Source organism: Peromyscus eremicus, chromosome 9 (assembly GCF_949786415.1).
Source record: "Peromyscus eremicus chromosome 9, PerEre_H2_v1, whole genome shotgun sequence".
NCBI classification, from domain to species: Eukaryota; Metazoa; Chordata; class Mammalia; order Rodentia; family Cricetidae; genus Peromyscus; species Peromyscus eremicus.
In genome coordinates, this window is record NC_081425.1 from 46,183,508 (window position 1) to 46,203,414 (window position 19,907).

Here is a 19,907-nt window from a genome sequence, read left to right on the forward strand (position 1 = left end):
TTATTTCTACAGCTTCTTTCCATGCATGAGGCTTACCCTCCTGCTTGACATTGCCTCTAGGAGAGAAACTATCACTCTCTCTAGCCCCAAGATTTATAATTAAGTTGAAATTGCAGGCTGGGGATATGGCTCAGGGGTAGATCACCCGCCTATCATGCTTAAGGCCCTGAGTTGATCACCATAGGGGATAAAAAGCATTATAATGGGGGAGAAAACAATCACACACATAGCACCTCCCATGGGAACTTTGCTTTACACTCTTGCATTTTCAAGAAAGAAATTTAAGGATCAACACTGCGTTAATTACTTTCCTGTTGCTCTGATGAAACACCATGACCAAACAAACTTACGAAAGAAAGCATCTAATTGGTTTTACAGTTCTGGAGGGCCCGAGTTCACAAAGGTGGAATGAAAGCATGGCTGCAGGAAGGCTGAGAGCTCACACTGCAAACCACAAGCATGAGGCAGAAAGAACTGGGAATGGCAGGTGGGGTGGGGTGGGGTGAGGAGTTGGAAACCTCAAAGCCCGCCCCCAGTGACACACCTCCTAATCCTCCCCAAACTTTCTCACCAACTGAGGACCAAGTCTTCAAACATGACCTTGGGGGTCATTCATTCAAACCACCACATGCATTGAGGATTGTGATGACTTTAACATTTTTTACACACAAAGTCACCTTAACTCAAGCCAGTGACAGGACTGCTCTTCCAGTGCTCTATGGTAACAGTTGTGTTTGGACAATGAAATACTAACAAGTTAGACTGTCTGTTTTCTAGATACCAAGCTCTGCATGCACAGAAGTTTGAGACCATTTTATTGACCAGCTACTTTCTAACTCATACAACAAACCTATAAATTAATAAAAATATAATTTATAAAATTTTAAGCAAACTGGGTCCTAACTAGTTGTAGTGGTTTGAATGAGATGTCCCCTGTAAGTCTTAGGAATTTGAGTATTTGGTCCCCAGTTGTTGGCTGTTTGGGGAAGGTGAGGCAATGTGGCCTTACTGGAGGAAGTTATGTCACTGGGGAAGGGCCTGGGGTTTCAAAAGACTCAGGAGACTTTAAGTTGGGTCTCCCTGCCTCCTGTTGGTGGTTCCACATGTGAGCTCTCAGCTGCTGCCCTGCCACCTGCCACCTCCACTCTGCGTCACAGATCTAGCCCTCTAGAACTGTAAGCACAAAACAAGCCCTTCCATCTATAGGCTGCCTTGGCTGTGCTGTTTTATCACAGCAACAGAAAAATAACTAAAACCAAAGCTGGTACCAGAAAGCTGGCCACTGCTGTGACAGACCTGACCAAATGGTTTTTGGAGGAATGTAGAAGGCTTTGCAACTGTGGACCAGAAAAGCAGGAGGATCAGTCTCAAGGTTGAGGCCAGTCTGGGCTATATAGGAAGAGCCTGCCTTAAAATAAAAAAAAAGGAAAACAAACAAACATCTGCCCTTTCTTTGGTCATATCGAAGATAAGAAGATAAGCTTCTGTTTTACTTCTATTTACGGTGGAAGGGTAGACCCAGGTCTTTGCACTCCTCCACTGAGCTACAGCCGGAGTCAGGAAGGGTCTTTCTAAAGTCCCTCCCACATCTTCACATTTTTCAGACAAACTCAGACCTCACATTTAGAGCACATGGACAGTACTAGTGCTGAACTATGAGTCGGACTCCTAGGTTCAAGTTCTGGCTCTGCACTAGCTAGTAATGTGAGCAGAGTACACGCTTAGCCTCTGTGCTCTTCATCTCTAAATGGACGTAATGCTGCCACACCAAAGGTCCTTACAGGAAAGAACTAATACATACCAAGAACATGGAGTACAGCAAGCACCTCACTCAGTAAGTATGAATTGTGCTCCATTTTTTGTAGTTGGAGTTTTTCCCAGTCCCACTCGGGCCCACAGCCGCTCAGACCCAAGTAAACACACAGAGACTTATATTACTTATAAACTATATGGCTGTGGCAGGCTTCTTGCTATCTAGTTCTTATATCTTAAATTAACCCATTTCTATTAATCTGTAAGTTGTGGCTTACTGGTACTTTACATCTTGCTGCTCATGGCAGTGGCAGCTGGCAGCGTCTCCTGACTCAGCCTTCCACCTACCCAGAATTCTCCTCTCTGCTTGTCCCGCTTATACTATCCTTCCTGCCTGGCTACTGGCCAATCAGCATTTTATTTATCAATCAATGAGAGCAACACATTCACAGCATACAGAAAGACATCCCCAGCAATTTTTAACAATTCCTACTGAATTGTATCCCATTATAACCAACCCAACATTCCACTGTGCCAAAATCCTTTTCCAATCTAACTCAGTCAATGAATTAGCCATCTCCTCATACTTAATGGATCTGAATTTTCCACAGAGGGCTATGAGAACAATATTAGTACGATTGTGTGTGTGTGTGTGTGTGTGTGTGTGTGTGTGCATGCACACGCCTGTAATTATGTTATTTTCCCATTTAGCTTACCAGAGTCACTGCGTATCAAAGTACCGAGAGGGTCTGCGGATGGAATTTCAGGCTTAGAGTCTCTGGCATGATTGCCTAGTCCAGTGGCTGCTCTCTGTCTAGCCCTACCATTTTTCCATCTATGATGTTTACCAGGACTTCTGATTTTTGCCATCTGGGAATGTCTGGACATGCCTTTCATTTTGCTGGAGGAAGAAAAGAAGGGAACAAAAGAAACATGGGTGTGAAATTGACCACTTAGCCCCTGAGACGTGAAAGAGACCAAAGGCTCACATGCCACAACATATATCTTACTCATTTCCAGCTACAAGTTCCCACGAGTGTTCTGAGCCCTGAAATCAGGCCATGTTGTGCCATCATTGTGAGAGCTTAGCTGGCGGCATGTACATACTGTATATAAACATGTGTCTTAGTTTACTAAACTCGCCCATTATTATCTACTCATTTTTAAGGAGCTTCAAAGTTTGCAAAGCATTTACAAGTATGTCACCTTCAGCAGATCCTCTCCACAAGAAACATTCAGGTCCTATGAGCGGAAGGAAGATGATGTCTGATGGATCTACACAAAAGAATGAATCCCTAAACAGGAAGCATTTCATACAATCACAGCCATTAGCCACCCAGTTCATAACTGTGACTGAGCTGTGTCATGACCAAGCCAATGTGACACCAACCTGACCCAAAATGCCAGTGAAAAGTATTTCCTGTTGTATGAGTTTGTTTGTTTGTTTTTTAAGGACATGATTAAAAGCACAAAGGCAAGAAAAATTTAGAGGTATATCTCTAATGTATACAAGCCACTCCAAGACAGTATCGATGTATGCAACCAAGTATATAACTCCTGAAAATCAAGGACAATAAGCCCTTTGAGGCTAGAGTGGCAGCTCAGTAGTTAAGAGCACTTCCTTCCCTTCCAGAGGACTAGAGTTCAGTTCCCAGCATCTACATTGGGCAGTTTACAATTGCCTGTAACTCTAGCTCCAGAGGATTATCAGTATGTTTAAAAAACAAAAACAAAAAAACAATTAAAAACAGTCAAACATTTGAAGTGATACCTCACCAAAAGAATATCCACAGAAGATGCTCAGTATTTTTAGCAAGTTACCAAGTGCTGAGCAACATAGAGAGAGATCAGATGCAGTGAGAAGAAGTCTAAATTACCCCAACCACTTGGCAAACTATTAAAGCTCATCATATAGATAACCTATGACATACCACCTGGTACGTGAAAAAATGAAAATGAACATTAACAGCCACAGAAGACACGTAAAAAGAAATGTTCATAGGAATTTGAATCCTAACAACCCAAACTGAAAACAATTCATTATCACCAATAGAATACATCTCACAACTGAATTCTATACAATAGTATGAATTTACAACTATACATAGCATGGATGTATCTCAAAGTAATTTTGAGACACAGAAATCACATTTATTCAAGAATGTATAGTGTATGATTTCATTTACATAATTCTAAGAATAGAAATAATTTGTGATATGAAAACAAAAACAAGGTTAACGTTTATGGGGAAACACTAAACACGACAGGGTTTTAGGGAGCTTGGTAAAGTAAGATATTCTGTCTATCAATCCATGTGGCAGGTATGTGGATGCATATCCATTCGTGTGTGTGTGTGTGTGTGTGTGTGTGTGTGTGTGTGTGTGTGTGCGCGCGCACGCGCGCGCGCGCCAGAGAGAGAGAGAGCAAGCACTCATCAAGTTCTGCATTTAAGATTTGTATATTTAAATTATAAGGCAAGCAATAAAATGGAAAAATTCTGGAAAAAAAGTGCAACTAGAGGGAAAGGAGGCTCTCACATTACTGACAGAAGAGCACGGTCCGGCAGCCATGACAGATCCACTTCTTATTAATAAGCAACTGGCTAACAGCTTGAATGCCAATAGGGAATTGCCTAAAACAATCCTGTGGGACATCCTTAATTATGCTTCCTATACATGCCTGAAACAAACACTCTCCAGGGAGGATTTTGATCGTCTGAAGATGCATAGGGCAGACAGCACCCCCACGGTAGAGACTGTCCTATCCCCCTGTGCTGTAAGAAGGCTCTCTGGGAAGACTACAGGGAGACAAGGATGGAGAGGACTTGTGCAGAACTTACAACATGTGCAGAGGATAACAGTATTTTAAGATACAATTCAAACAATTTTAAAGCAAAAGTTCCAGAGCAAGATTCCCGAGTGGGTAATACACTCTGGCATGTTTCTTCTCTTACTCTGTAAGCATGAGCTTCTAACAGAAAGCTGAGAATACCTATGCGAGCACTCCAAGAACTCACCCATACTGTGGTGTTGTCAAGACTTCTCCTCTCTTTTCCTTTTCAAGCTGTAACTTTTTCTTCCTTTCAATGTTAGCCAGAGTTGGATAGTTTCTAGAATAAAAATAATCAGTTATTATTATAAACTTTTATTTACTTCTAAAATTTAAGAGAAAAATGCAGTTTCTGAGTCAATGTTACTCAAAGCTGTCCACACACTCTGCAACCAGGTAAGGAGTGTATGCTAGAATTTCAACTGCAAAATTCACACATCATGTGCAAACTGCTCTTAATGTCTGTTTGTCATGTACCCATACAAAGAAACAACCTGCCTAGTCAATTACTTTTGCAAAATACATGCTATACACATGCAGACTCACCATGGTATGAGACAGTTCCCAAAAGTCTACTGAGGACAGGAAACACATAAGAAGAGCTGTAGCTAAGATAAAATATAGTTAAGCACCCAGGAAAGTGGGGCGATTTCAAAATGAAGAAATCCACAAAGAAAGGGACACGAAATGATCCTAACAGACGGCACTCAGGTGGAAAAGCTTGGGAATTTGTTCTAAGTAAACCAAGTAATACCAACAACTCAAGACCACAGAAAGAGGACCACCACCCAGGGAATTATTTTATATGAAATGTAATTTAACCAAAGGGAATTGAACTACCAAAGGACGTTCATCCCAAAACATGCCTACAAAGTTTGTACTCAATCCAACAGGTGACAGCAAGCTGCAGCCAAGTCCCAGAGGGCTGGAGAGATAAGGGCTCAGTGGTCAGGAGCACTGACTGCTCCCCAAAGGACACAGGTTCAGTTCCCAGCATCCATCTAGTCACTAGGTCCCAGTGGCTCACAACTATCTGTGAGTCCATTTTCAGGGGACCCAACCCCCTCTTCTGACCTCCCTAGGCAACAGGTACAGAGACATACATGCAGGCAAAACATCCTTATACATGAAATAAGCTAATCTACTGGGCACGGTGGCACACGCTTTTAATCCCAGCACTCAGGAGGCACAGGCAGATGGATTTCCGTGAGTTCTAGGCCAACCCGGTCTATACAGTGAGTTCCAGGACAGCCAGTGCTATGTAGAAAGATCCTGTCTCCAAAAAAAAGGGGGGGGGGGTTCTACACATACACATGGCTAAGAGTGAGATTAGATCTGACATGCATGTGCAAACGGCTTTCTCCGTTTGCTGGCACAGACATATGGAGCTGCCAGACCTAGAATCTCACAATGAGACACAAGTCTTCACAACATAGAAAACATGAAAGAGAAGAGCACAGCTCTCACCATCAGGCTGGTGCCATCAGAAACATCAACAAGAGTTCTGCCACTTTCTCTAAGACGTTTTCTCTACCTTCTTTTACATGTGTATTACTGGACTGGGGCTGCAGCTCAGAGAGAGAATGCTCAGCAAGCATCTGCCCTAGGTTCAACCGTCAGTATCCTACACTAACATGCACATCTGCATTACTAACTCGAGGAGCACACGCAATGCCTCCTGGGGTTAGTTACACTGGAGACAGGAATGGAAACGGCTTTGGTTAGTGGTGAAAGAATCAGGGGAAAAGGCAATGAATTTCACTAAGGACAGTGCGAAGCAGGTACCAGCCACAAATAACCTCCATAAATAAGAGACGATGACTGCACATGCTATAAATAAGTGTAATAGGAAAGGAGCAAGGTCATACAAGATGAGAATCGGAGAGCAGTCGGCAACACATACTTGAAAAAGCGAACATGACCTAAGGCTACACAAATGGACTTGGATGAGTGTGAGTTCTTCCCTGATACTCAAGACTGGTCAGACATTGCCAGGATACTTGTGTCAGTTTGGTGGAAAGGCAATGCTGAGGAAAACTGAAACTTGGAAGGGGCTCGGAAAGACTCAGAGATGACTAAGAGGGTGGAAACAAAAACCTCTGAAGAAAGATGAAAGATGCTACTGCCGCCTGTAAAAGATGAGAAGTGATTTTAAAACAGCCTCATGTGAGGACAGTCAGCAGCTGTTCTCCAACTGCAGACTGAACATGGAGAAGCAGGAATGGGAAGCAGTGTGCGATGTGGAGGCTAGGCACGGAGCTCAGAGCTCCTCAACACCCTCCGAGCAAAGGGGACAGCTCAGTTTCTTAGAGTACACGTGAAAACATTACTGGGGGAAAATCCGTTATGTCTTAGAGTATGTAGTTCCACACGCCGTGACTTAGTGCAGGGCCTCCTGCTAGAGAAGAGCGCGGGGAGGCTACACATTGCGAAAGGCGAGACTTTCAACACCCTTCTCTGTGTTTTGTTTAGTCTATAATCACCCCTTCTCCCTGTACTTCTTTTCCTCACTATCCTAAGGGGATTGGTCCTGATGACAGCAGACACTCATTTCTGCCTCCTGTCCTTGTGTTTCTTTCTTTCTTGGTTTTTCAAGACAGGGTTTCTCTGGGTAGCCTCAGGTGTCCTATGTAAACCAGGCTGGCCTCGAACTCACAGAGATCCGCCTGCCTCTGCCTCCTGAGTACTGGAATTAAAGGTGTGTGCCACCACTGCCCAGCTGTCCTTGTATTTCTTACCTCTGACTTGTCCCTGCCTATGCCCTGGGTCTCCAGTGGTGCCCTTATGGGGCAGAGACCACCTTTGGGAGAAACTATGCCAACCATTACCTCAGCATGCATGATCCAACTTTCTCCTATACTCAAATTACTTTTTTTCCTAGGCCTATTCTCTACAGAACACAATTCCTCTTTTCTCTCATCAAAACAAAACTGCTCTAACACAAGCTTATGCTAATGTATATTTTAATTTCAAAGGCTTCCTGAACGTCAGAGATAGACCATTATTGAGGGGCAGATGCTTCTGCTGGGCGTCGCATGAACTGGGAACACCTAAGTGAGCAATGAAGGAAACAGAAGAGCTCCACCTAGTGGACTTCTTCCCCCCCGGGAAGCAGGGGCCACTTCATATACAAGGGTCTGTCTCACAGTTCAAGAATTAAGATTCACCTTTTTTTTTTGCTTTGTTAAGGGAAGCTTTGGTTTTAAACACAGTGGGCATCTCCAACTTTGGCTAATCTGAAAAAAATAAAATAAAGATGAAGGAATAAAGGCAAAGATGTAATTTCTTCAGCACTTGGTTTTAAAGCCTGCCTGAGTCCTGGGATTCTTTCACAGGTTTTCTAGCAGAGTGGCTACACGGACATTAGCATTCTAGAATGTCAAAGAACACACTGGCTTCCTCAAGAAGAGCAGCTCTCACAAGAACAGTAACATTCAAAATGAAAAGCATTTTGCTAAACCATTGTGGAATTCACTTTTCAGGGTACACTCTTCAAAAGCTGAGCCTGCAGCAACGTAAAATACATACTTGTATGAAAATACCTGTATGTGACACAATATCATGTACTATTGATATATAGAATGGAAATTTAAAGATAAAATAAATTAGGGCTGGAGAGATAGCTCAGCGGTTAAGAGCACTGGCTGCTCTTCCGAAGATCCAGCTTTGATTCCCAGCATCCACATGGTGGCTCACAACCTACTGTAACTACAGTTCCAGGCGATTCAACACCCTTATCTGGCCTCTTTGGGCACCAACCATGCAAGTGACATAAAACATGCACACAGGCAGCCGGGCGGTGGTGGCGCACGCCTTTAATCCCAGCACTCGGGAGGCAGAGCCAGGCGGATCTCTGTGAGTTCGAGGCCAGCCTGGACTACCAAGTGAGTTCCAGGAAAGGCGCAAAGCTACGCAGAGAAACCCTGTCTCGAAAAACCAAAAAAAAAAAAAAAAAAAAAAACATGCACACAGGCAAAACACCCATACACATACACATAAAATAAAAACTAAAATTCTTTCAGTTCTTTAAAAACGTTACTTTTAAAGTGTCAAAAAATAAAGATAAAATAAATTAAGAATAGGTACCTAGAAATAATATTTCATAATGTTTTTAAAAACTGCTTAATGAGAGTATATGTCTTAGAAAGCTATCCAATGAACCAAAAACAAAGAAAGTGTTTCCCACATTCCTTCTTTCCTGCCAACCCACCCCACCTCTCCCTTTCTAGAAGAGGCCTTCCTTTATTATTGGCAGGCAGACTGGCACAAGGTCAGCCTTCCCACCCCAGCCTCCTGCACCCCAGAACAGACATCCATTCCCACGCTCAGGTCCCACATCCTACTAATGAGTGTGTCACCAACACTGCTGAGTATGTGACAGGGAAGGGAGCTGCGAAGTACACCGTCAAAGCACCCCAAAGGAACTGAAGGTGCTAAACATACCTCAGAACACTTGCTAACACGGCACCGTCACAGGTACAAACGAACGCCACCCCAACTGCCACCCACTCCAGTGTCCTCGGGTTCCCAGTCCGTACCTCCACTCCATCACTCAGCACCTGTGCCCACTCCTTTCCAGCACTTCTGAATACTTGCACCCACACTCTGGAACCCAGAACCAGATACACCTGTCCTCCATGGAACATTACCAGTAATCGGTAAACCTTGCTCCTGCTCATCCTCTAGTCAAGAGGGTAGAGCTTTGTTTTGAAAAGCAACAAACTGAAAACTGCCACCAAGCACGGTCAGAAACAGCTGCATGGTCTCCCTCTTGGCAATTTTGTTTGGAGGACACTCCACCAACTCCACTGCCACTAAAGATGACCAAGCAACCTGCTTCTAGACAATGAGGTCTGAACGGAAATCTAGTTCAAGCTGAAACACACCTATTGCTTTCCTAATGAAAGCTGAAAATTAGGCTGCTTCTCCCCCCCCCCCCCATCCTGTCTAGAACGTGGGTGTAACAGAAAGATAAAGGCAAGCCTTCCGACAGGCAAAATCACAACGGGGCACTGAAGAGCAGTAAGAACAGCTTGCCCAGTGGTGCCAACAGCAGGCACAGTGCCTTCAACTTGTTCTTACGAGGAAGGATGGGCCACTCTGCACTAAGCTATGAAGGCAAGGCTGCTGCTCCATCTTCTGGAGTACGTGGTCACTGATGCAAACTCTCCAGCCAGACCCTTCTCTGAATGCTTCGCCTGGTCAACCGGCACAGCTTGAGTTCAAACCTCTCCCCAACACGGTTTGGCAGTTTCCTTTAAAGTGAAGTATATACTTACTACATGACCACCCAAACCCATTCCCAAGTACTTATCCAACGCAAATAAAAGCCATATTCAAAACACAAACTCATACATGAATGTCTATGGAGGCTTTATCAATTCCAAATACTGGAATCCATTCTCAACCGGGAAATGAAGAGAAAACTGTGATTGATATAGCCATACAATGGAACAGAAGAATACTCAGAAATGAGAATGACCTAGTACACACCCAACATGTGTGACTTCTGACTCTAAAGTCTTCATGGTGTAGGACAGCACATAGATGACTTTCTGCAGAGGCATATTTGATCAGCAATTGCCCAGTAGTAGGGAGGCCATCATGAAAGGGACGACTGAACTGGGGAAGCAGCGTGGAACACTGGTCTTGGTCTACACCTACTTGTGCCAGTGTTCAAATAACTGTGCTTCAAAAGAATAAGTTACTTGCCATGTGTATTACCCTTAAGTGTGGGGTGGGCGGCTCACTTCTCACAGAAAGCCAAATATATTGATGGCACTGCTTTCCAAAGACTCCCTCTGACAAAGTACTGACTAAGAAAAGTATCCTTCGAGCCAGGCGGGGGTGGTGCACACCTCCCAGCACTTGGGAGGCAGAGGGGATGGGTCTCTGAGTTCATTGCAGCCTGGTCTACAAAGTGAGTTCCAGGACAGCCAGGGCTACATAGAGAACCCTGCCTGAAAACACAACAAAATAAAAAAAAAATAAAAAGAAAGAAAGAAAGAAAGAAGGAAAAGCACCTGTCCCTAAGCATTATTATCCCGAGGTGCTAAAGTCAGTGTTTCAATTGCATGTGGATTTCTAGGCCCCTCATATATTTATCCACTAGTTCCCATTGGAGTGAGAGTCTCTGGTTTTGGTGACCTTAGCCATAAGCAACAAAATGCTTGCCTTCTCAATTACAAAATGCTGGCTTGTGAGAAGGCTTAGTAAGTAATAGCACCTTACTAGCTCACTTCCTAGAAAGAACCAACTCCCTTCAGTTACCCCCTGACTTCCACACACCCACACACATACACACAAATAAAAATGTAAACTAAGTAGAAAGGAAATGTTTACCCCTAACCTTCAAGATAAACCACTGCCAAGCAATCACTAAAAGACATGATTTCCACCAACACACGGTCAAAGGCTGAGAAGATCTCGTCAGCACTTGAAAAGCACTGGTTCTCCCAGAAACGTTTTTTTCCTTGACTCACTTGCTGCATGAACCAACCGCAAGGGGGAGTTCTTGAGTCACTTAAGAATGAGGCTTTTAAACAGGGACTGATGGAATCTAGTATTGAAAACACAGCAGGAGCCAACAGGATGGCTCCAGGGTAGAAGCACCTGCCACCAAGCCTGACAACCTCAGTTCAATCCCAGGAACCCACAGGGCAGAAGGAGAGAACCGACTCTTACAGACGGTCCTCTGACCTCCATGGTGACACGAACACACACACCTTTAAAAAAAGGTACAAAATCACAGAAGTTTAAATATCAGATACATTACTGATTTCAAACCATGATTATGAATGGTTTGACCAAACATTTTGACCAAACTTCTCTAAAATAAAGGCACTGTTGAAAACATAACTTAAAAATATGGGTTTCTCCAATTACTTTCTTGTGTACTGAAATAGAATTATATTCATAATGAAATAATCTCAAACTCCATTTACATATAGTAATATTACATGCTCCCCTTTTATCTAAGGCACCAGGTGATATAAACAGCCACATAAAAGATGTCCTTACCTCTCCAATACTTATTCAAGAATACACAATGCAATGCAAAATAGTTCTCCAATGGGACAGTACTGCATATCTATAGTAAACAGGCTGAGAGGAGGCCATATTTAAAGACGGGAAAGGCTTTCCTGTAGACTCAGGATGAGTAAACAGGCCCGAAGGGCAGGAGCTCTGGGCTGAGGCAGTAAGCAGGAATTCATGGCTGCAGAAGCTCACCTCTCTGTGACAGGAGCAGCATCATGACAAAACTAACGTATCAAGAGCTCAGCTGGACCCAGGGCCTTCACTCTCGGCACTCAAGAGGCAGAGGCAGGGGGATCCCCGTGAGTTCCAGGACAGCCAAGGCTGTTACACAGAGAAAGCCTGTCTTGAAAAATGACAAAAAACAAAACAAAAACCCCACAAAGTTCAGCTGGCTGAGTGACACAAGCTTATGATCCCAACACCCAGGAAGCCGAGGCAGGACTGGCATGAGTTGGAGACTAGCCTGGTCTAGCCTGGTCTACACAGTGAGTTCCAGACCAGCCAGGGCTGTTAGTAAGACCTGTCTAAACAAGCCCACATTTAGAATCCTGATTACCAATTCTGTTGTAGGATATTATTTTAAGGTGTGCTACTTTTGTTTATGTTGCATTTGTTTAACTCTGTGAAGCTGTGTTCCTGTGGCTGTCTAAAACACGTGATGGTCTAATAAAGAACTGAACGGCCAATAGTGAGGCAGGCGAGAGAAACAGGTAGGGCTGGCAGCCAGAGAGGATAAATAGGAGAAATCTGGGAAAAAGAGAAAGAAGAGCTAGCGGCCAGAGAAGGAGGAGGACATCAGGGGCCAGCCACCCAGCTACACAGCGAGCAACAGAGTAAGAGAAAGATTTACAGAAGTTAGAGAACGGGAAAAGCCCAGAGGCAAAAAGTAGATGAGATAAATTAAGTCAAGGAAAGCTGGCAAGAAACTAAGCCATGCTAAGGCCGGGCATTCATAATTAAGAATAAGCTTCTGTGGGTGATTTATTTGGGAGCTGGATGGTGGGTCCCACAAAAAAGACAACAAACAACAAATTCTATGAGTTTTGGCATTTTGGCTAAGAGAAAGTAAGTGTAACAAATAAGTGTAGTAAGTGTAACAATTATACAGATCGCCGTATGATCGAGAAACAACTGCAAGTGAACACCTCACTTTCTACCAGAGGAGAACCAAGTACAGTAGCCCTGAAGTCTCACTGGTCAAGTCGCCCCTTAAGCAGCCCTGCACCACCTGTTCACCTGCAGAGGACGTCACAACGGTGTGGCTTTCTCAGGAGGACTTAGCGGGAGCTCAGACTCTGCCAAGGGAAGGACAATGGAACCAGGGAGCTCAGACACTGACAAGGCTGATGTGAAAACCAGAAGGAGCTCACTGCAAAGATCAGAGCTTTGGATGGGGAAACATTTTCATGTCCCTCAAGAGAATTAAAGGATCAGAAGTTCAAACACAGCCTGTGCTATCGAGTGAATCAATTTAATTTTCTTTCTCAAGCTCTAAGACTAGCTTCCTGCCAGGCTGGAGGGGAAAGACCTGCAATCTAGCTACTCAGGATGAGGAAAAGGATCGGGAGTTCAAACACAGCCTGGGCTACTGAGTGAGTCAACATCAGCCTGAGTAATTCAGGGAGTCCCCGTTTTAAAAATAATTTAAAAGAGAGGCTGGAGAGATGATTCAATGGTTGAGAACACTGGCTGTTCTTCCAGAGGACCCAGGTTCAATTTCCAACAAATACACTGTGGCACACAACCATTGATAACTCCAGTTCCAGGGGATCCAATGCCTTCTCTGGCCTCCTCAGACACCAAGCATACGTGGTGCATAAACACACATACCAGTAAAACAGACACATAAAAGAATAATTAAAAAGCATTTTTAAATTAAAGACAGCTAGGGATTGTACACAGTGGCAGAACATTTGTCTAGTATAAGCAAGGCCTTAATTTCAATCCCAATGCTACAAAATGAAAAAATTTAAAACCAATTACTTCTTGTTTTCCTATCTGACTTTCCTTCCTCTGTTAATTCTAGGAAAAGAGCACTGTGGTGGTTTGACTGAGAATGTCCCCTGACTCAACTATGTACACACTTGGCCCCAATTGTGGCACTGTTTGAAGAGGTTATGGAGCCTTACTGGAGGGCCTATGTCTCTGGTAGCTGACTTCCAGGGCTGATAGCGTCGCCCACTTCTAGCTCACACTGTTTCCTGGTTTACCACCAGAAGATGATCAGCTGGCTGCCTGCTGCCTGCTGCCTGCCGCCATGCCACTCCTGCCGTCATAGACTCGAACTCCCTGGACCCAGACCAAACTAAACCTTCTTCCCTAAGTCGCTTCTGGGTATTTTATGAAAGCAACAGAAAACAAACTAATGAGTAAGTGATTCTAAGTGCACCTTTTCATTCTAATAGTTCTACCTTAGTCTTCTGCTACAGGATCAAATACACGAGGAGACAGTAAAATGGAGTTCTGGGCAGATTTTTCCCAAGTACACTGTAGCCAGACATCAACTATGCTGTCTCTGCTAATATATGTAGAGGCACAAGTTACACAGTAAGGCTCACATCTCTTAAACATTAATTACGGGGATGAATTCCTGAACTTTTTACAAGTAAGGACAAGTACATGTACATCCTGTTCACTGCTGTACTCACTCTGCCTAGCACAGAAGTCATTCAGCTGTGTGTTTAAATAACAAAAAAACATAGCAATGTATTACAACGTTTAACTATCATTACAAGCCCATTATTGCCCCAGCCACTGAACATCTAGTAGGAAGCATGGGAGCTCTCTTGGGAGTCCATATAGCCCCTTTATGAAACAGCTCTTATTTAAATGGAAAGTTCCTGTAACTCTCCCCGAAACTACATCCAATAGCCTCATACACTGTAGCTTTCAGTTCTCTTTCTTAGTGTTAGCATTATGAAACAATTCAATGGACTTCACTACCTAATAAAGATGTTTATTTTTAAACCATCAACTAACACTATTCTCATCCATAATGTACCACTACTGAAAGACACAAAATCAAGCCGAGTCACTGTCAGTGAAATGTCTACAATGTTATAAAAGACCACATTTCTCTTTTCCTATTCATTAAGGCCAGGCTGGCCATTAGTCTTGCCACAGTAAAAGAAAGTTATGCTGGGCTGGAGAGATGGCTCAGAGGTTAAGAGCATTGACTGCTCTTCCAGAGGTCCTGAGTTCAATTCCCAGCAACCACATGGTGGCTCACAACCATCTGTAATGAGATCTGGTGCCCTCTTCTGGCCTGCAGTCATACATGCTGTATACATAATAAATAAACCTTAAAAAAATTCATTAAAAAAAAAAAAGAAAAGAAAGTTATGCATTAGTTAACAACTCTTTACTCACTTTCTTCTTTCTTCCCTCCATCTTGCAATCTCTTCTGGAGTGTCTAGCTTGATCTTCCTCATACCAGGAGCATGCATCTAAGGGCAGAAAGCCTGCTGAACATCAGGAAGCATACTGTGTGCTCATAACTAAATGCAGCATTGCACCCAACATTACTGTGTGCTCATAACTAAATGCAGCATTGCACCCAACATTACACTTACAAGCAGAACATATTTTAAGCTAACGAGCATTCTCACTATGCCTTATCCCTTAAAGGAAAAGCAACCACTTCTCATGTAGCTGGATCAACACTAGAGATAAGAGAGGAAAGCAGTGTAATTTTTATTACATAGATGCATAACCCATTTTCTCAACTGACATTAAATACCCACCAAGCAAAACTGAAGGTGACAGATAAAAAAATTAGCAGACATGATCATTTTTCACAAGTCTTTTGTTTATTTTAGCGCATGTGCATGCGCGTGTGCGTGTTTGTGTGTGTGCGTGTTTGTGTGTGTGCGTGTTTGTGTGTGTGTGTGTGTGTGTGGGTGGGTGTAAGTGCCCTCGGACACCAGGACACCAGATCCCTGAAGCAGGAGTTACAGGCAGTTGCATGCTGTCCATTGTGTGTGTGTGTGTGCTGGGAACTGAACTGGAGTCCTCTGGAGGGGCACTATAAGCTCTTAACTGCTAAGCCATCTTGTCAGCACCCAGCCACGGTCATTTTAAGAAGCATGGCATGGTCAAACCAGCATACAACTTGCAAGTCCAAGAATCAGTTCTGGGTAGGCAAGTCATTCTTCTCAATCTGTAAGAGGAGCTAATATCTATCTATTTTGCATGGTTTGAGACTAAAATAGAGTAAGAGATGCAAAACTTCCTTACAAAGTACAAAACACCGCATGAACATTACTTACTATTAGCACACATAGAGAACGCATTTAAAAAGGTGAAAAAAGCCTTAAGAACTTACATTTTTCCAATGGAACTGGACAATCTTCTCATGTGCACTAAAGGAGCAATCTACCTCAGGGCACTGAAAAGTTTAACAACAAAACGACATTTAACGATGGCCACAGTTACCGGTTCACACCACCAGGGCTACAGACTATGGTCACCCAACGATTTCTCCACCTGTGCTACCTCCCTCCTTCATTCTTTTTTTTTTTTTTTTTTTTGGTTTTTTTTGAGACAGGGTTTCTCTGTGTAGCTTTGCGCCTTTCCTGGGACTCACTTGGTAGTCCAGGCTGGCCTCGAACTCACAGAGATCCGCCTGGCTCTGCCTCCCGAGTGCTGGGATTAAAGGCGTGCACCACCACCACCGCCCGGCACCCTCCTTCATTCTTAGTCCAGCAGCAAAACAAAGGAATGGCATCCTCGATGTGAGCAGCACAGCTACTCATCTCATTTCCTCCTACAGCTGAGGGAAACTAAACCATTCCTAATGCCTAAAGGTGAGGCATTCCTACAAATGAATGTTTCCAAAACAAGAATTTTCTTAAAAAAAAAAAACAAAAAACAAAAAACAAAAAACCTTTCCACCATTCCAACATTTAGAGAACAGCACACTACACCACACCACACAGTGAGCTGCAAGGTCAAGACAGCAATAGAGGGAAAGCGTTCCGAGGTGCTCAAGGCGACTGCAGGGGAGACCCAGCTCTCTCCTCTCTCGGAGCCATGGAGGGGCACCTACACAGAGGTCTCCACAGCTCCTCCTCTCACGAAGCAGTGGGCTCCCAACCCCTAACCCCCAAACTCCAAATCCCAGGCACTGTCCCCATGTGTCAAGTCACCTAACCTTTCCTTCTGGAAAAACTACGAACTTAGGAGAAAATAAGCTTGGTCCTTGTACCAAAAACACAAATCAAGGGCCACTTCTACATCAGTTCGGAACACCCCGGAAAACCTACTTTTATATGTTCGGACATGTGTATGTCATATTTTTCTTGATTTTTAAAGCCACGATCACAGGTATCACAGAAAAAGTGGAAAACTGGTTCCTTTCTTTTCTGCAAACAAACAAACAAACAAAAAGCAGTAAGACTGTGATAGAAAACCTCTGCTCAACCAAACACAACTGTTCCAGGAATACATATTTGATTTGTTTTAAAACATACCCCTGGGGTGGAGGCTTCTTTTATTTTTTAGCAATATAGCAAAAGTCAGACACAATAAACAAAATTTAAATCTAAAAAGAGCTAATTCAAACTATAAGATTTCAAGTTAGAGACCCAGTGAAGATTTGGTATAGCATCTGTCAAGATCTAAAAGTACTGATCTAAGGTTAAAAAAAAAAAAAGAAAGAAAAAGTGCCTCACAAGGGACGTTACTATACTAGAATCACTGATACTGGAAATAATCTCCAATTTTTAAATGTTATGTTACTGTAACATTAAATGGACTGTTAATAATAGATTATACTGTACCTGTGTAATACTAATAACACAAGTTACACAGTTCTCACAATAAAAGGATATTAATTTCAAGTTCTACACCAGCAGTTCTCAACCTGTGGGTCATGGCTCCCTTGTGTGTGTGTGTGTGGGGGGGGGTCCGCATATCAAATATTTACATTACAATTGATAACAGCAGCAATATTACAGTTATGAAGTAGCAATGAAATAATTTCATGGTTGGGGTCACCACAACATGAGGAACTGTATTAAAGGGTCACAGCATCAGGAAGGTTGAAAACCACTGTTCTAGACAGTACTCAACCTACCCTAAAGTAATTGTACAACTTATACAAAGAAGAAACCTGATCTATAAGTTAGGTTCAGACCATGAAAAAGAAAACCTATTTCAATATAGTATTTGGTTTGTGACATATAACCAGGCATTCCTCCTCATTTGAAAAAATAATGGCTTCCAGGCCAGAGAGATGCGTCAGCAGGTAAAAGCACCGCTGCTAAGCCTTAGGACCTGAGTTCAACCCCCAGAACCCACATGGTAGGAGAGACCCGACGCCTGCAAGTTGTTCTCACACCTCCACACGCATGCACCCACCCCCAACAAAATAAATGTAAAATAAGAAAAAAGGCTTTCACTCCAATGACAAATATCCATTACTGAAAAAAGAGAGACCTTACAACCTGAACAAACAAAAAACAAAAAAGGCTTTCACATCAACGACAAATACCCATTATTGAAAAAATAAAAGCCTTACAATCAGGACAAACATTAATAGCACAATAAATCCTGTCTGATTTTAAGACATTATGTGCACAGCTTGGGAAAATGTAAACTCTCCTAAATTAGAAACATTAGATTATAGCTTAATTGAGTTTAACGAGAAAAAAAGGGGATCTGCTCTTATATCGAAGGAAGAGTCTTCTATGATAAAAAGCAACAAGATTATGAGAAATAAAAGATTTGTCATTACAATTTGGACTTCCAAATCAGTAAAAAGCTGGAATTTTCAGTCTTCTCCTAATTCCAGCTATCAGTCCCATTCTTCGTAATCTTTTAAACATCACTGAAGTTTAATAATATTTATATTTATTTGTAAGCATAATGCTCAATTATGCTTGTATATCCAGATTTAATATTCTTTCTTTTTCTGTAATTTCATCATTTGTTTTTCAAAACTATTTTGCTTCAACTTTTTTACTTACAGTTAAGCTCCTTAAAAATCCTTTCCACTAAAATCCCACATGTCTATAACAGATGTGAAACACATCGACAGTTAAAACACAAGATATGAAGAGATAAACATAAGAATCAAAGCGCCACATTCACCAGCTCAGAAATACCTTCTTTTTCTGTTTTTTGTTTCGGGGCAAACTGAAGTCATTGAATTTTGCATCGTGTGTTCGTGGAAAATAAGACTGTGTAACTAAAAAAGAAAAGAGAGAGTCACTTAAGAATGCAAATGTACAATTATTTATTAACCACTTTTTTTTTCTTAGATTAAAAAAAAAGTTCAGGTAGCATGTGAGTGCAGGTCCCCAAGGAGGCCAGGAGACAGTAATCGGCTCCTCTGGAGCTGGAATTACAGGCAGTTGAGAGCTGCCTAAAGAGAGTGTTGAGATCCGAACTCTGGTCCTCCACTGTAAGTGCAATAGACTCTCCTCACCGCCGAGCCATTTCTCCAGCCCCTACCAATCCCTTTTTACGGCACAGATACAATCACTACTTTATAATACGTAGTCTTATTTCCTGGATTGTATCTTCCTACATTATGGAGATAGGAAACCCCCAAAAGGTAAGGATTTTTGTATGTTTTGTTCATTGCTATGTAAGTAGCCCCCAGTAAACAGTTGGGTTGAATTAATAAACTTTGGATGAGCAGAGAGCGGGAAACCTTCTAGTAAGATACATTTTGAATACTCATTACCAGCCTCCAAAAATACAAGGCAGAGCTGAGAGATAAAAAAAAGGAAAGCTAAGGGGTAAAAGGAAAAAAAAAAAAAAAAGCAAAAGGGCAGCACTAGGAACAGCCGCTTACCCGGAGAGTAGTAGTAGGACGTGGGATACGTAGGGAAACCATTAGGAGACAGCCCCCAGTACCAAGGCGTCGAGGCTTGGAAATTCCAGGCCGGCTGGCCGCTGAACTGAGGTTGTACATCCAGCGGAGCCTGGGCATCGAAAGGAGGCTGCGCCGCGGGAAGAATCTGAGCGTCGAACGGGGGAAGCGCTCCAGCGAGAGGCTGGGTCTGCACGTGGGGCTGTCCCGTCTGGCACGGCTCAGACTCCGCCGCCGCCGCCGCCACCGCCGCCGCCGCCGCCGCCGCCGCCGGGGACGACAGAGGAGGTGGCGGCGGGGGCAGCATGGCCCAGTACACCCAGTTGTCCTGCGGCGGGGCAGTTTCGCTCGGAGTCCCCAGCGCGGAGGTCAGCTCGGGGGCTAAAGGCCACCCGGCGGGAGTCGGCTCTGCCATGCCACCTAGCAAGCGGAGAGCCCAGCGTGCAATGGTGGCGCTAACGTTATACGT

General features: G+C 43.3%; 1 protein-coding gene across 1 annotated transcript in view; it reads right to left on the minus strand.

Annotated features, from left to right (window-relative positions):
* Positions 1-19,872, minus strand: part of Nufip1 (nuclear FMR1 interacting protein 1) — a 33,144-nt gene extending 13,272 nt beyond the window's left edge. The window contains exons 1-7 of the mRNA XM_059273310.1: positions 19,421-19,872; positions 18,726-18,808; positions 16,884-16,982; positions 15,944-16,006; positions 14,989-15,065; positions 4,769-4,861; positions 2,469-2,653 (exon numbers count right to left, since the gene is read on the minus strand). Coding sequence (XP_059129293.1) covers positions 2,469-2,653; positions 4,769-4,861; positions 14,989-15,065; positions 15,944-16,006; positions 16,884-16,982; positions 18,726-18,808; positions 19,421-19,853 — 1,033 coding nt within the window. The 5' untranslated portion in view covers positions 19,854-19,872. The remainder of the gene's footprint in view (positions 1-2,468; positions 2,654-4,768; positions 4,862-14,988; positions 15,066-15,943; positions 16,007-16,883; positions 16,983-18,725; positions 18,809-19,420) is intronic.
* Between the last annotated feature and the right edge of the window lie 35 nt (positions 19,873-19,907).